Source organism: Lithobates pipiens, unplaced genomic scaffold (assembly GCF_037356315.1).
Source record: "Lithobates pipiens isolate NorthernLeopardFrog02 unplaced genomic scaffold, aLitPip1_a1.2 Scaffold_8, whole genome shotgun sequence".
Lineage (NCBI taxonomy): Eukaryota > Metazoa > Chordata > Amphibia > Anura > Ranidae > Lithobates > Lithobates pipiens.
In genome coordinates, this window is record NW_027507903.1 from 74,505,212 (window position 1) to 74,522,346 (window position 17,135).

Sequence of the window (17,135 nt, forward strand, 5' to 3'; positions counted from 1 at the left end):
GATTCAGCCGTGGCAGTCTTTTGGGGGTCCTCGTAAAGCTGAGCCATGGCCTCAAAGAAGGATTGCAGAGAGAAGGTTGCGAGTGAATCTCCTTCAAGTAAACGGTGGGCCCAGGTCTGCGGTTCTCCTTGTAGGAGGGAGATTACAAATCCTACCTTCGTGGCTTCCAGGGAGAAGGTCCGTGGTTGTAGGGCAAAATAGAGTTGACAAGCGCTCCGAAAAGCCCGAAATTTGGTTCGATCCCCAGAAAACCTTTCCGGAATGGGTACCCTTGGTTCAGGTGGAAGCATGACAACGGATGGTGAGGCGACGGGCTGTGCCGATAAGGAGGCAGGAGCAGAGGCCATGTGACCAGTATCTGTAAGGTCCTGGACCTGTCCTTCAAGCCTGGCGTAGCTATCTTGAAGCGATTTTACCGCTTGGGTAAGGGCCGACAGGTGCGTGCATATCTCCTTCATGGGAGAGGTCTCTCCTGCGGGCTCAGTCATGGCTGTTTCGTACTGTTAGAGTCCAGATGTGGAGCCCGACTTGTAGGAGGAGACCTCTCTTACAGCGCTGGTTCAGGAGCCGCTGGAATGGGAACAGCGGTCTCGAGAGCACAGTGGGTAGGAGGGCCTGCTGGATAGAGCCGCTGGAGCTGGTAGAAGAGCGGAGATCCCTCTGAAGGCTGAGTGGACTGCGGGTTGCTGGAGCTGAGAAATGCAGGCAGTAGCTTCAGAGGCCGAAGGTTGGAACTGGCAGCAGGCTGGAGAAGAGTCAGACGGTCCGGGTCAGAAGGTAAGCAGACTGATGGTAACGGAAGGCAGAAGAGGTGTCGGTAAGCAGGCAGAGGTCGGCAACGGAATCACAAGCAGAAGAGGTTTCGAGGTCAGGCAGGCCGGGTCGGGATTGGAGAAGGCAGAGAAGTCAAGCAAGCCGGGTCGATAACGGTAGCAGGTAATCAGGTTCAGGATCAGGTATTCAAGGTAACCGGGTTCAGGATCAGATATTCAGACACACGGAAGCTGAGACGAAACAGCGCCGCACCGGCGCACTTGAGAGTCCTTTAAACGCTCAGTGGCGGGAAGGAGCGCACGCACGCCACGCACGACCACGTGGACGAGCGCGCGTACGAACGCCACTCGCGAACGTGCACACTAACGCGTAAACGAACGCGCACGCGAACGCGTACGCGAACGCGCAGAAGACACACGCCGACGCCTGTGTGCACGCAGCTGTACCTGTCTATTGCTGGTAAGTTCCTGACAGGATCCCTAGAGAGCAGCAGCACCCTTTGACTTGTCTAATTACCACCAATAGCCAGCTGAAGGGCTATACTAAACTGAAGATCAGCGCATCTGCTAGTTTTTTCTTTTGTGTGCATTTATTGGTACGTTCACATTGGGCCGATATGGCATGTGATCTGACATGTCAAATTGCATGCCAAATCAGATCTTTTTGCCATCAACTTCGGTTTGAAATCGTGTGAGTTCAGCTGAACTTGCACGATTTCAAAATGGCCCTCAGTGTGAATGTGGGCTAAATGCTGGTCCAGCATGAAGAGTCTATCTGGTACATTGATTTTTTTTAATATTGCAATAAATCTTTAACTTTTTTAGTGAACTGCTATAACAGAAAGGTTTAATAATGTAAAGGCTAAATCTGAAAGTGGTTTAAGTTTTTTTTATAAAAGTAACTTTAAAGTAATTTTTTATTCAGATGTTTGTAGCAGGACTTACATTCTCTGCTTTTACTTTTTTTTTCTACTCTACTCTTGCTTTGTTAACTGTGCCCCAGCAGGGCTGCCAAATTCAGGTATGTGGCTGTCCCTGTGCCTGAACTAAACTTTAGCTGTAACAATTTACCTAGGTATTTAATAACATCAGTGAGTTTATATATTGATGGACTGGGCTCCAAACTGTTACCCCAGTGAAATGTAGGGATGTTACCTGTATTTTAGTCTGTACATAGCACCTAGGTTGACATAAGGTACCTTAAAGCCAAAATAGAAAATACATTTTAGCAGCAAGTGAGGCAGCAGCAGATTTTGCATAGCTACTGAACAAATAGAGCTTCATCACCAATATTATTTAGGTCAGTGCTAATGACTTAACTCTTCTTACACAGATATTAAATTAATGCTGACAACTGGAGCGCACCGTGCTTTTTATATAAATAATGTAGTAGAGCATTACAGCCAAGTTATCTTGAAGAACAAGATTATCGTGATGGAACGTTCTGTTGTTTTAAAGGATTGCATCAAATTGTGCATTACACTTAAGTGGATCTGGACTCAATAAACAAACCCTCCCTACCCCATGGTCCCTGCTGTACTTACCTCCATGGGTGAAGAGCCGTCAGTGCCCACGTAGCTGGTGCAGCAGTCCAGGGATTTGAAGTCAATGAAAAGTTAAACTAACACCATACATCCTCCCCACGTCACCTTCTCCAGGTCCCCTTTGTAGTTACTTCCGTGGGTGATGAGCTGTCAGTGCCCATTCAGCTGGTGCTGCAGTCCAGGGATTTGAAATCCATGCTGTTCTCCATCTTCTTTCTGCAGGTCTTCTGGGATGGATCAGAGTGATTCTGATTGATCAGCGCTGGCACAGAGCATTGCTATGATCCATCCCGGAAGCCCTGCAGAAAAAAGAGGGAGAAGAGCAGGCATATTACAACCCTGGACCACTGTACCAGCTGCATGGGCACTGATAGCTCATAACACATAGAGGTAACTGCAGAGGGGACTGTGGAGAGGGTAGGGTGGAGAGGATGTTAGTCTACCTTTATATTTTTTCTGATAGGGTGAACTAACCCTTTAAGCAGTACCTAAAAAAAAAAAATCCCCTTTGTTTTGGATTTGTCCTGAAAGGTTGCAGTGCACTTCCTGGCATGTATTCAAATGGTGTGACTGTGCTAATCCATATACGTGCTTATATATTATTACCACTAATACGGTGTTTTAACGTTTGTATGGCAACCTTATTTTGTTTAAAGTGCAACGTGACATAAATAAATGAAAAATAAAGTAAAATTCCAAACTTATGAAATAAAATCAAAGAAGGAATCACAGTTATGAAACATATAAGTATATCTTAAGTCCCCAATGTTCAACCTATTTGATATATGTATTCAAAGTGCTCTTGGGCTTCAAATTTCATCCGTGCTGCATAACCACAACTTTTCGCCACTTCTTTTGCTACCACCACCTTCTGAAATGGTCACTCACCAGAGCCTAGAAAAAGTATTGCCTTTGGTTCATATAGGGATAACCACTCCACTGTCTTGGCGTTCCTCCAGTTAATTAGCCACTAGGTGTTTCTTAATCCTCCATGCCCAATGTTGATATCTCATAGGGATTAAATGTTTATCATTGCACAGTATGTTTGTAAAAGCTTCCTGATGATGCATGTGTGTATGCGAAACACATAGAGGCTTCTGGGTAATTACGAATGTCACTTCCGGTCACTAATAAGAGCACTTTGAATACATATATCAAATAGCATGAACATTGGGGACTTATGATATACTTATATGGTTTATAACTGTGATTCCTTCTTTTATTTTTTCCATAAGTTTGGCATTTTACTTTATTTTTCATTTATTTATGTCACGTTGCATTTTAAAAATAATAAGGTTATAAGGTTGCCATACAAAAGTTAAAACACCATATTAGTGGTAATAATATATAAACACGTATAAACACGTATAAGAATTAGCGCAGTCACATTTGAATCTATTCCTTCCTATACATGTTATAGGGTAATTTGGCTGCAGCAAATCTATTTTGAAAATATTTAAATATTTATTTGTATCTATCTATATATATATATATATATATATATTTTTTTTTTTTTTTTTGCGCCAGTAACACCATTTCACACTTCCTGGCATGTAACCGTGACTAGGCACTCCTATGTCTACAGCCTGATTGCTATATATCTGTTAAAGTGGTTGTAAACCCACTTTTTGGACTTCTACCTATAGGTAAGCCTAGAATAAGGCTTACCTATAGGTAGTGCAAATATCTCCTAAACGTGCGCCGTAGTAGTTTTTGTAGTCTGCCAAAAATTACAATGGAGCATGCTCGGGGAAAAAAACTAAACTAAGTGCTGTTTCTTCCCTAGTCTGTGCCCTTAATCGCGGCTCCTGTGTGCATGCACGGGAGTGACGTCACGCGGCTCCGGCAAATCAGAGCCAGAGTCCGTGGCCCAGTAGGAAGAGGGGCCAGAAGATGGACACAGCCTACACAGGGGACATCGCTGGATTCTTTTGCAGGTAAGTGGCACATAATGGGCTAGTATGCGATGCATACTAGCCCATTATGCTTTTCATTTGCAGGCTTTGCAGCGAGCAAAAGAGGAAGTAAAACCCATCAGGGTTTACTTCCGCTTTAAGGCACTGTTCTTTTTTACTGCTAATCTTGAGAGATTTGGAGTGAGATTTGGCGATATCAATTCTAGGCTGTTCACCGTTCTACTTGCTGCAGAGGAGGCTCTGCCTGAGGACTTGCGCTGCAAAGATCTCCCTACCTTATTCATTCTGTGCTTCACCTACCTCTCCTGCTGCTTTTTGATTATTCCTTCAACATTCATTAGACCACAAGTCATCAGGGAACAGTTCTCAAATGAGGAAGCAAAGCCATGTTTCTTTGGTGGCTGCCTCCGCACAGAGATATGATACAAAACACTGCATGTTAAATTGATAATAGGGAAAAGATCAGCTACAGGGAGCCAACAGACAACTAGTCTTTAGTCCCCAGCTTGCCTTTTTTGGCCAGAGCTTCCATGGTTTATGTCCTTATTTTATTTTTCATATTACACTTGTTCACAACTGGTGGTACATTACAACTGCAATTTTTAGGAATTTAAAAAGCATCCCAACTGTACTTTTTATTATTAAAATATCATTATAGGTTTCCACTCTTTTACTCTAGTTACACATGTGACGTAATAATAATCAATCATAAATTACACCATTTAAAAATATCTTCAATACATAAAGAAAATACTTCACTCCTTATAATTGTCTATAGAAAGAAACTTTTAAAATGGAAACGATAGTTTGATCAAAATGATGAGATTTATGTAAGGTGTTATTTCTTCATAAGAATAATTATTATACTAAACAGGTGTATAATTACATGTATGGCCATCATTACTGTTGTTCAATAAATGGTTGGCATGTTATTTGACTTATACTTATTTGTCGTACCAATTCCACACATAGTGAACAGACAGTCACGGGTTCAGCTTTGATGTAAATGGTCCGTAATGGTCTTTCCCGGGTGCATTTGGCACAGGGGCCGAAGAGAACAGTAAGGAAGGTCTGGTCACACATTGCTCAGGCCTCAGTAGATCTGGAAGAGAAACAGACAAAATAAGATCCCACCTCCTCCTTTTATTTCCATAGCAGCTAATGGCTTGGAGACAATGGAGAAGCTCCAGGCCAGATAAGCTGCTTGTTCATAATCCCTGTAGGCTAATCCTATAGCTGCATATAGAGTACTAGATTTTGTTATACATTTTTGATGGTAAACAATATGAGTAGACTGTAAAAAACAAAACACAAAAAAAAAGAAAAATCTCTTTATAAGGTGCCACATGACCATTCCAGTTTCATTTTTTATTTAAAAAAAAAAAATGTCATTGGATAATATTTACTGTTATATCATTCTATACGCTAACGATATACTATCTGTTCTATAATTCTCTAGAACCAGAAAATTAAAACACATGTAGCTAAAATAGGGATTATCTTTAGATATAAAATTACCATTTAGAAATGTGTGTGTGTGTGTGTGTGTATATATATATATATATATATATATGTATATATATATATATTTTATATATATATATATATATATATATATATATATATATATATATTGGATATAATGGGCAGGTGTAGACAAACGACACCTTGTTATCAGCCCTTAATAAGAGAAGATAGGTTGACCAGTATCTGCTTAAAATGTCCTTCAATAACATACCCGCATTTCAAGGAAAGTATAAAATAGGAACGTCTCCGTGAAATAACATGCTTATGTTACTTATCTCAAGCCCTGAAAAGTTTGTGGAACATTTAAAGTGACCATAAACAACCTGACCCTGCCTCTGGTATGACACCAATTCAGGTGTTCAGGTGAGGCCTGACCTAATTTTTGCTGCCCTGGGGGAGATATCATTATTGATGCGCTCATCAACACAGCTTGCAGGAAATCCTGTGTGTAACCTGACTTGATCTATCTTGTGTCCCTTGGCTACCATTAAAGAGGCAGATGTCTCCATGAGAATGACTGGTGGAAAGACACCAGCCTATCATCTGTAGTGCTAGGACCAGCTGCTGTTTCATGATTTGGGATTTGCCTAATTGTACTAAAGTGATACCTCCCTTACCACTTTCACAAAGAACAGGAAAGCATCATCCGGATTGCTCAGAAGTTTTATAATAATTAAATATCTCTGCATGTGATAGGAAGTGCTTCCTAATATTGATGTTGTCCCTTTAACCCTTAGGGTAGTCTTAAATTGGTTGTTAATCCACACTATTACGTTTTTATAATTCTCTTTGTTTGCTAATGATATTTGCTCATGTGTCTGTGTTTTATATAAAACAAATAAGATTATATGAAACATTAAAGTGTTTGTTAACCTAAAAAAAATAGAGATCCTGTTCCCTTAAAGCAGATTAAACCGCACAGTGCTTGTGCTGTGTAATCTGCCCCTCTCTAAATTGTAAAAAACCTGGCTGATTCTGTCACTTTCTGTACCCCCATCTCTGTGCTGACCACAATAATCAGGGCTGCTGCTAACCACCTTGGTCAGCGTACATCCCTCCCTCATCCGCAGCTCTCCTCTCTTCCCCCTCACCCCCTCCTCCCTGCCTGTTAGCTCACACCCCCCGCCCCCCTGTGCTATTATTAGAAAAATTTTACAAATGGTCACTTCCAGCCCCTCTATTATAGTTAGGCATACAATACTGTCTTTTATTAAAATGAGGCATGTAAATACCTTTTTAGAGCGATCTTTAGGCTGGCCATGTGACTCTCGGCTGGTCTACAGGGCTACTGCGGGAGGAGCTGAGCGGTTGATGTCAGTGGGAGATCTCAGCCCCTACCTGCAGTAGCCATGTATCAGAGGTATACAGCGCCCGCAAGTAATGTGACCGGCCTAAAGATCGCTCTAAAATGATATTTACATGCCTCGTTTTGATAGAAGACTTATACAGTGTGGTATGCCTAACTATAATAGAGGGGCTGGCAGTGATTTATACTTTTGGGTTCACAAACACTTAAATAGTTATTTAAACAGCAGGAGGGGAGGGGGCGAGCAATGACACAGGAGCAGACAGGCAGGGAGGGGAGGGAGGAGAAGGACAGAGGGAGACAAACAAGGGCTGCAGATAGCGGCATCTGAGGGAGGCACGTAAACTTACCACGGTGTCAGCAACCCTGATATACTGTGGTCAGTTTACAGAGGGGAAGGTAGAAACTGGCAGGATCAGCAAGGTATTTCAGGTGATTCAGGGGGCCAAGTGCTTGGAGCCTTCAAACAGCCATCTCCTTGTTAGCTATGTTGTCAGCCTGCTTTTACTGCAGGGGAGGGAGGTTTAGAGATTACAGAGTAGGTAGGAGTATGGGACAAAATACTACATGTACAGTCAGAGTTCTTCTTTAATGCTCCCCCAGCCCCAGAAGAAAATCCCTGGGCCAAGCAGTTAGGGGGCGCTGCTCCCTGTTTGAGAATAGAAGCCTGAGTTCAGTGGTATGAAGAACAGTGAGACTATTTACAATTTTGCTTTTTGATCCTCCCTAACTAAACTTGTATCATTTAGGGGAAAATATGATTGAGTTTTAAACAGGTTATCATATTACATAGTTTAAAGAAATCTAAATGAAATTGTAAAGTCATATTACTATGTATATGGTGAGTTTAAGATATTCAGAGATATAAAGAGAATATTCTTCTCAGGGATGCATGCAAAACAGCGCTATTACAGAAAACAGTCTTCCTCAGATCCTTTTTTAATGTGCATCTTTATAGATTTCGGTAGAACACAACTATAAAAATGTAAACTTACCAAGATTTCAGTCATACCTAGTTTAACAAAGGCCATAAAAACTCTGTTTTTCCCAAAATTGTTGACTGTAATAATGTTGTTGCCTTTGACCAGACTGATACAGACAGACATCTCAAACATTCACTTTGCTTACCCCAGGGAACTGTGAAGTCGCCAATTTCTAGAATGCAATGACGGGTTTGACGCAATTCACATTCCTGCAATCTATGTCTGCTACCCGCCCGTACTCCAGAGACAGTAACATGATTTATGGCTGCCATGTCTTAATCCTGGCAAAGGCACTCCCAAAAACTGCACCCCGTCTTTCCTGTTCCACTTCATTACCTCTTGACAAACCAGCAAAGATACAGGGTAACGGACATAGGCTGGCATGTGGAAAGAATATGAATTCTTAAAAACATCATCTCTGCAAAAGTTGACCAATTGATTTCAATATTAAAGATTCATCATATCAGTCTTAATATTTAATAAGGAAAGGCTTAATGTACAAATTATCTTCATCAACCAAAGGAGTCATTTCCGTGTTTGCTTCAAATTAATTCTAATGAACTTTTCATATTTTATACCTCTTTGTTCTTCCATATTTTTGTATTGCATAAAATATAGAGATTTGGGTACATTAGCCACTAGAAAGCAAATACCTAATTTGCAATCTGTCTGTCTTCTGTCTTAAAGTTGAACTCCAAGCAAGAAAACACAAAGTGGGGAAGATACCCGAGGAGTTCAAAAGGGAGGAGGGGAATAAGGCGAACAGCGGTCTTACCTTTAATTGTGAACTTTATTATATATCAACAATTGGACAGATACAGTAATGCGGACTGCGCAATACAGGTTAAAATATAATAAAACGTTGCCGTAAAAAGCACACACCTGGGTTCACATGCAGACCACAATCATGAATCGTGAATTATAGTAAAGTGCAGGCAATACTGTAAATAGATATAGATAAGTGTGTGGGGGTTCAGTTCTAGTGAGATAGCATGAAATCTCAGTGTTAGTAGCGTATATATGGCTGTACAGATACACTGTGGATGTCTGCTCTCACATAGATATCTTATATCCACCCCTCAAATATACTTATCATGCAGCATTGGTCAGTGTTGGGGTCCAGGTTGCAATGGGACAACAGGAAACCTAAGGCCGCGTACACACGGGCGGACTGTCTGTCCAACTTAGTCTGCTGAAACACATTTCAGCGGACAGTCCGCTCGTGTGTGGGCTTCAGCGGACTTTTTCAGCGGACAGTCTGGCGGACTAAGTCTTTCGGAATTTCCGTAATATTGTCCGTCCAACTTTGGTTTCAGCGGACAGTCCGCTCGTGTGTAGGCAAGTTGGACGGACTAAGTATGGCGCATGCTCAGAAAGGATTTACACGGCCGAAGGTTGCATTGCAGTGTATTGGACGTCGTATTTCTAGTCCCGTCGTACGTGCTGTACACGTCATCGCGCAAGCTTTCATCGGACTGTCTGTTCATCGTGTGTGGTCAAGTCCGTTCATTCAAAAGTAGGACGGACTGTCTGTCGGATTGTCTGACGGACTTAGTTGGCCAGACAGTCCGCCCGTGTGTACGCGGCTTTAGTGTTGTTAGCCTAGATTCTGGCTAGTACATACACACTATGGACATCTGTCCTCACTGATAAGTCTGCGATCCCCAGGGAGTCTTAATGGCATAGACTACAGGCAGATACAGAAACAAACATTCATTTACACTGTCATTTTCTCACTTTCAGATAAGGGAGTAATGTCCAAAAGGTGAAACTTTTAAATAGTCAGCGCTATCATATTGTTCCAAGGAGTATGTGTTCCCTTGTAGGAGGATCGCACAGAAAGTGCAACGTGTGGATAGTTTGTTGTTAACTATGTACAGCAGGGTAAGTACAGTAAGAGAGATCTAGCGGTTCACTGGGGGTGACTGTGAGCCTCCAAATGTTGGGAGATAGTGGGTGGAAGCAAAAGGAGCTGTGAGGTAGATCACACTCATTTGTCGTGTTTCTAGTCAGCTCCGGTCCCGATCAGGAAATATAATTGACAATGTTACTCACAGTTAAGAAATGATGCTGAATGCCAGGTGGCTGTGGCTTATCCGTTGATTCTTCTATTGTGGGGCTGCTGACAACACTGAGCCTCTGGAGTGGTCAGCAAATGTTCCTCCCAGTAGACGGGGTGGAGGACTCACAGAGAAGTAATGGTAGTCCGTGAGCCATGAACACACTGTTGGGAGCCTGCTAGGAAATCAGGATGGTGGTAGAGTGCTGGGATCCAGGGGTGATACTGCTATGCAGGAAAGATCCTGGTGGCCACTGTAGTCTCTTTGCTTTCATGGGTGATGAATTGCTTGTGCCATCAAAAGCGGTCTGCTGCAGGTGATCACTAGGTTCTGGTGTAAACCGGGGTGTGCTGAAGCAAATGCACTGACTAGTTTTGTCCACTAGGTGGCGAGGACTTCTTCAAGGTGGCGTTCTATCCAAACGTCCTCTGCCTTTTAAAGGTTTTGGTTTGTTCCCTAATGAGAACTAACCTTCTCAGGGTCAGTTTGGGTGTGTAGTAATCCAGTTCAATATGGCGCCATCTTGTGCCTAATATGCAATTGACTTGATAAAGTGGCCAGGGTTGATGCTTTAAATGATTATTGGGTATACAGTATTTTACTTCATATTGCATATTTACATATTTATTATTTTTTCATTAGTTCAGCCGGTTGCATGTTTATACATATTAGTGAAATTGGTTTAGGAGGATTGATGGTTACGAGTAATTGTATTCCTATGTTGTTAGGAATACTTGGAGATTCAATAAATTATTAAGTCCTTTAGGCTCCATCGTTTTTAGGCAGAGAATCCATTCCTTTTCTGCGGTTGCAGGATGGTGTTGAAATCTCCCCTCCTGTCCGATAATTTGAGGGCAAAGAAGTCCTTCACTTTAAGGTCGTTAGGTTGGCCTTTATGAAATTTAGCAAAATGCTGTGCAATGGGAGTCTTTTCTTCATCAGTACCTCTAAAGCTTGATAGATGCTCCCCGATATGGATTTTTAAAGGGCGTTTTGTTTTGCCTATGTAGTATTTGTGGCACAGGCATTCAGTGATGTAGAGCAGTGGTCATCAACCCTGTCCTCAGAGCCCACTAACAGGCCAGGTGTTATGTATTACCTTGGGGAGATGCAGACTAGAATACTGCAATCACTGAGCAGCAAATGATATCACCTGTGATGTATTTCAGTTATCTTGAAAACCTGGCCTGTTAGTGGGCCCTGAGGACAGGGTTGATGATGACCAATGTAGAGGACCCGAGTGGTGTTAGCCCCTGTACACACGGTTGGAGATTTCGACAACCAAATCTGTCGGATTTTGTCCGTCGGATCTTGTCCGAAACTGTTGCATACACACGGTCAGACAAAGTTGTCGAACGATCTTTCAGAACGTGATGACGTAATTTCGTAACGATGGGACTACATTCAGGCTAGTAGCCAATAGCTTTGATGTAGGAATTTGATCTGATCATGCGTAGCACTTGGTCCGATCAAAATTCTCTACACATGATCGGAGTATGTCCGATCGGCCCAGTTGGTCGGGAAATATTTCCAACAAGTTGGAAAATTGGGTCCGACGGATATTCCGACGGAATCAGTCCGATGCATACCACACACAGTCGGATTAGGACACATTCCGACGGATTCTCCGACCGTGTGTACAAGGGCTTACAGTTCATAAAGTCCTTTATATGGTAGGTCTCCCATCCATCCGCAATTGTGAACATATCAGTTTTGTCCAAAAATTTGCAGATGTGGCATTTTCCACATGGAAACATTCCTTTTAGTTTGGGAAGATCAGTTAGCCAGTTCAGTGGGCTAATTTTGATTAAATCTGATCTCACAAGTTCATCAGCAAGGTTTTTAGGCCTTTTGGTGACCAGATGGGGTCTAGGGCCCACTATATTTGTCAGCTGGGGTATCCGTGTTAGCAAATGCCAATGCCTGGCTAGTATATTGCTAACATCTTCCCATTGTGTGCCGTATGGGGCGATCTGGGGACCCTTGGGAGAAGGGATGAGCCGAACACCCCCCGTTCGGTTTACACCAGCACATGCAAACAGGCAAAAAATTTGTTCGAACACTCACACACCGTTAAAGTCTATGGGAAACTAACATGAATAATCAAAAGTGATCATTTTAAAGGCTTATATGCATGGTATTGTCATAAAAAGTGTTTGGGGACCTGGGTCCTGCCCCTGGGGACATGTATCAATGCAAAAAAAAAGTTTTAAAAACTGACGTTTTTTCGGGAGCAGTGATTTTAATAATGCTTAAAGTGAAACAAAAGTGTAATATTCCTTTAAATTTTGTACCTGGGGGTGTCTATAGTATGCCTGTAAAGGGGACGCATGTTTCCTGTGTTTATAACAATCTGACAGCAAAATGACATTTCTAAAGGAAAAAAAAAGTCATTTAAAACTACTCGTGGCTACAATGAATTGTCGGTCCGCAATACTCATAAAAGTTCATTGATAAAAATGGCATGGGGATTTCCCCACAGGGGAACCCCAAACCAAATTTTTTTTTAAAAATGCGTGGGGGTCCCCCTAAATTCCATACCAGGCCCTTCAAGTCTGGTATGGATATTAAGGGGAACCCCATGCTAAAAAAACAAAAAAAAAACTGTCATGGGGTCCCCCAAAAAGCAATACCAGACCCTTATCCGAGCACACAACCTGGCAGGGGGGAACAAGAGAGCGCCCCCCCTCCTGAACCGTATCAGGCCACATGCCCCCAACATTGGGAGGGTGCTTTGAGGTAGCCCCTCAAAGCACCTTGTCCCCATGTTGATGGGGAGAAGGGTCTCATCCCCACAACCCTTTCCTGGTGGTTGTGGGGGTCTGCGGGTGGGGAGCTTATCGGAATCTGGAAGCCCCCTTTAACAAGGGAAGCCCCCGATCCCCCGTGTGAATTTACGTAAACAGGTGACCCCGTCCCCCTCTGATATCACAAGGAACACCACAGAGAAGTCCCCGTGCGTCAGAGTAGGGTGGCCCTGCCCTCCGTTATTTAAGAACTGTCAGAAGAAGCGGAGCGTCACACTGCTGCAGACTCCCGCAGAAGTGGATCGAGCGGACAGCGCAGAGAAGAAGCCGGAGCAAGATGCAGGAGGAGAAGAGAGGAGGAAGAAGAAGATGATGAAGAAGAAGATGGAGAAGAAGAAGATGGAGAAGAACAACAACACTGAAGGAAGACCAAAATAAAGAAGATGAAAGAAGAAGCGCAAAGAAGAATTTAATAAAGGACTTGTCAAAAACTGTCTTTTTTAACCTTTTTGTCACTTTTTTTGTGAAATGGTAGGGATACATTTGTACCCCATTACCAATTCACACGGAGGGAGGCTGGGATCTGGGGTCCCCTCATTAAAGGGGGCTTCCAGATTCTGATAAGCCCCCCGGCCGCAGACCCCCACAACCATGGGGCAAGGGTTGTGGGGATGAGGCCCTTGTCCCCATCAACATGGGGACAAGGTGCTTTAAGGGGCTACCTCAAAGCATCCTCCCAATGTTAAGGGCATGTGGCCTGGTATGGTTCAGGAGGGGGGGCGTGCTCGGATAAGGGTCTGGTATGGATTTTTGGGGGGACCCACACCATTTAAAAAAAAAAAAATAGTGCGGGGTTCCCCTTAAAATCCATACCAGACCTGAAGGGTCTGGCATGGATTTTGAGGGGGACCCCATGCCATTTTTTTTTACATTTTGGCGCAGGGTTCCCCTTAATATCCATATCAGATCTGAAGGGCCTGGTATGGAATTTAGGGGGACCCCCACGCATTTTTTTTTTTTTTTTTTTGGTTCGGGGTTCCTCTGTGGGGAAACTCCCATGCCACTTTTATCAATGAACTTTTATGTGTATTGCGGACCGACAATTCATTATAGAACAATTATACAAAAAAGGCCGCGCTTATGGAATAGGCCACAGTCGAACAGTGATATATGAATATTTATGTACCCCCAGACCCTTTTTCTCTTAATAGTTTGTTATTAATTTCGCAAAATATAGGAATTTAATTATTTTTATGAGGTTGCTGCCTCCCTGAAAAACACAGGCTGCATTAAACAACCTGGGTTTGAAAATTGAATAATTGTTGTGGGCTGCTGGCGCTACCTCAGGCTGATGTTAAATCCGAACCTGCCTTGACCATTTATTATCCCTAAAGACTATATATATATTGAAACCGTGTTTAATATTGTATCCCAATTATTGTGATTATACCAAAAGGGTTTTTTCTTATATCCTTAATCCAACCAAATGTGACTATACAACACTTATGTTAATTACCATAGATAAACTCACTGGGTTCATCACTTATTTCAACAAAGAGCTAGAACCAAAAAACCATAAACAGAAAACAAACATTCAAAAAAAAACACGTAATATTCAAACTATTCTGTGATAATGAAAAAAATCCCCATATATGGGAAGTGTAACACCTATACCTCCACTACACGTGCACAATCCTTGTGCTAATTGTTATTTATACTGTAGAAACCCCCAAAACTTAATAGATAAATTTGTGTGTAACACCAAAATAAATCGCAAAAAATGCAACCTTATTCAAAAAGGGAAAAAATTATAAACAAAAAATGTGTAAAAATAAATGTGAATTTATATGTTTCTATTCACATTTATTTTTACACATTTTTTGTATTTTTGTTTATAATTTTTTCCCTTTTTGAATAAGGTTGCATTTTTTGCGATTTATTTTGGTGTTACACACAAATTTATCTATTAAGTTTTGGGGGTTTCTACAGTATAAATAACAATTAGCACAAGGATTGTGCACGTGTAGTGGAGGTATAGGTGTTACACTTCCCATATATGGGGATTTTTTTCATTATCACAGAATAGTTTGAATATTACGTGTTGTTTTTTGATTGTTTGTTTTCTGTTTATGGTTTTTTGGTTCTAGCTCTTTGTTGAAATAAGTGATGAACCCAGTGAGCTTATCTATGGTAATTAACATAAGTGTTGTATAGTCACATTTGGTTGGATTAAGGATATAAGAAAAAACCCTTTTGGTATAATCACAATAATTGGGATACAATATTAAACACGGTTTCAATATATATATAGTCTTTAGGGATAATAAATGGTCAAGGCAGGTTCGGATTTAACATCAGCCTGAGGTAGCGCCAGCAGCCCACAACAATTATTCGACAATTCATTATAGCCGCAAGTAGTTTTAAATTACTTTTTTTCCCTTTAGAAATGACATTTTGCTGGCAGACTGTTCTAAACATGGGAAACATGCACCCCTTTACAGGCATACTATAGACACCCCCCAGGTACGAAATTTAAAGGAATATTACACTTTTACTGTTTCACTTTAATCATTATTAAAATTACTGCTCCCAAAAAAACTGACGCTTTTAAAACTTTTTTTTGCATTGATACATGTCCCCTGGGGCAGGACCCAGGTCCTCAAACCCTTTTTATGACAATGCCATGCATATAAGCTTTTACAATTAGCACTTTTCATTTCTCCCATAGACTTTTAAAGGGTGTTCCGCGGCTTTCAAATTTGCAGTAAATTTGTTCGCTGTTCGGCGAACAGCCAATGTTCGAGTCGAATATGAGTTTGACTCGAACATAAAGCTCATCCCTGCTTGTGAGTAATCTCTGTTCTCTTGCATTTTTAATAGGTCAGATCTAGGTCTTTGGGATGCTTTTGTGTGAAAATTTTTCCTATCTCTGAATCTTTGATAGAGCTGTACAAGCTCTGTCTTATAGTTGGAGGCCAAGTGTGCAGTTTTTACGTATCTTGAGAAATTGTCTGGTGGGGATCCCTCTTATAGGTGATTTAGGGTGATGACAGTCAGCTTCTAAGAGGGTATTTGCAGCCGTTTCTTTTCTGTATGTCTTTGTGACAAGCCCCCCATTGTCTACCGAGATCAGAAGGTCCAGAAACAAAATCTGATGGTGGTCATAGTTGAAAGTTCCTGGGGTTGGAATTGAGTTGGTCAATTAATTATTTGAAGGGTGCTGGGGTGCCTTCCCAGGGTACCAGAACATCATCTATGTACCTAAGCCATAGGAGGACGTGACTGAGGTACACTTGAGAGCAATAAACCACCTCTCCTTCCCAGCAGCCTAAATGAAGGCAGGCACTTGCCCTGTTTGGTCGAAAGGAGTCAGTACAAAGTTTGCCCAAAATTAGGTTCAGGCATATAAACAACAGTAAACATAATATTAATGTTGGGCGTTTAGCAAACCTTGAAAACTACAGTATGTCTAAGAGTAGAATGGTAGCAGGGGTAAAGTATCCACAGCCAAACAGCAATGTTCTCAGCTTTTTCCCCTTAGAATAATTAAAGTACAAAAAATATGTACTTGAGAGCTGCATGGGAGATGGGAGCAAGCCATTTGCAACCACCACTTGGGCATTACTGAAATAAAACAGATCTCACTAACTGTTATATTTTATAATAGGGAATCTGCATTTGAAATATAAATCACACCATTTTGGATTTAACATAAGCAATAAATTATTAAATCTTTAGAATTTGTGGATAGTTATTTTATTTCTTTAATATAAATAATTATGTGAGTGTACAATACAATATATATGTGAAGCACTGCGTAAACTGACAGCACTATATAAGTAAATGTAATAAAATAAATAATTACTGCAGTGAAGACAAAATGTCACCTTATGCTTAGTCATCTGTTTTTATTATAATCTGTCTTGTATCATTTTCAGTTTTCCCGGGAACTAATTACCTAGATGATCAGAATTAAAATATAATGCTATACTGTATAAGAAAGTACCATGTTTGCCGATGAGAAATTTAAGAGAAAAATACTTACAGCGTGGAAGATTGATCGTAGAACAAAGCCGAATTGTGCTATCTGTAAATAGCCAGAGACTGACAGACCTTACGCCGCTAATCTACTTAGTGTATTAAAACTTCTCAGTCCATTCCATTAAGACAGGGTCAAGCAATCCAGAACTGCAGCCTTCAAATGCATATTAAAGTGTAATTAAGGCATGATATGTAAATATGAAAAAATCTGGGCAGACTAAAGTAGAACTAAAGCTGT

At 41.4% G+C, this 17,135-nt stretch overlaps 1 protein-coding gene across 1 annotated transcript in view; it reads right to left on the reverse strand.

Moving 5' to 3' along the window:
- GNB5 (G protein subunit beta 5) overlaps nt 1–17,135 on the reverse strand; it is a 137,610-nt gene extending 120,475 nt beyond the window's left edge. The window contains exons 1-2 of the mRNA XM_077474246.1: nt 16,902–17,135; nt 5,191–5,335 (exon numbers count right to left, since the gene is read on the reverse strand). Coding sequence (XP_077330372.1) covers nt 5,191–5,316 — 126 coding nt within the window. The 5' untranslated portion in view covers nt 5,317–5,335; nt 16,902–17,135. The remainder of the gene's footprint in view (nt 1–5,190; nt 5,336–16,901) is intronic.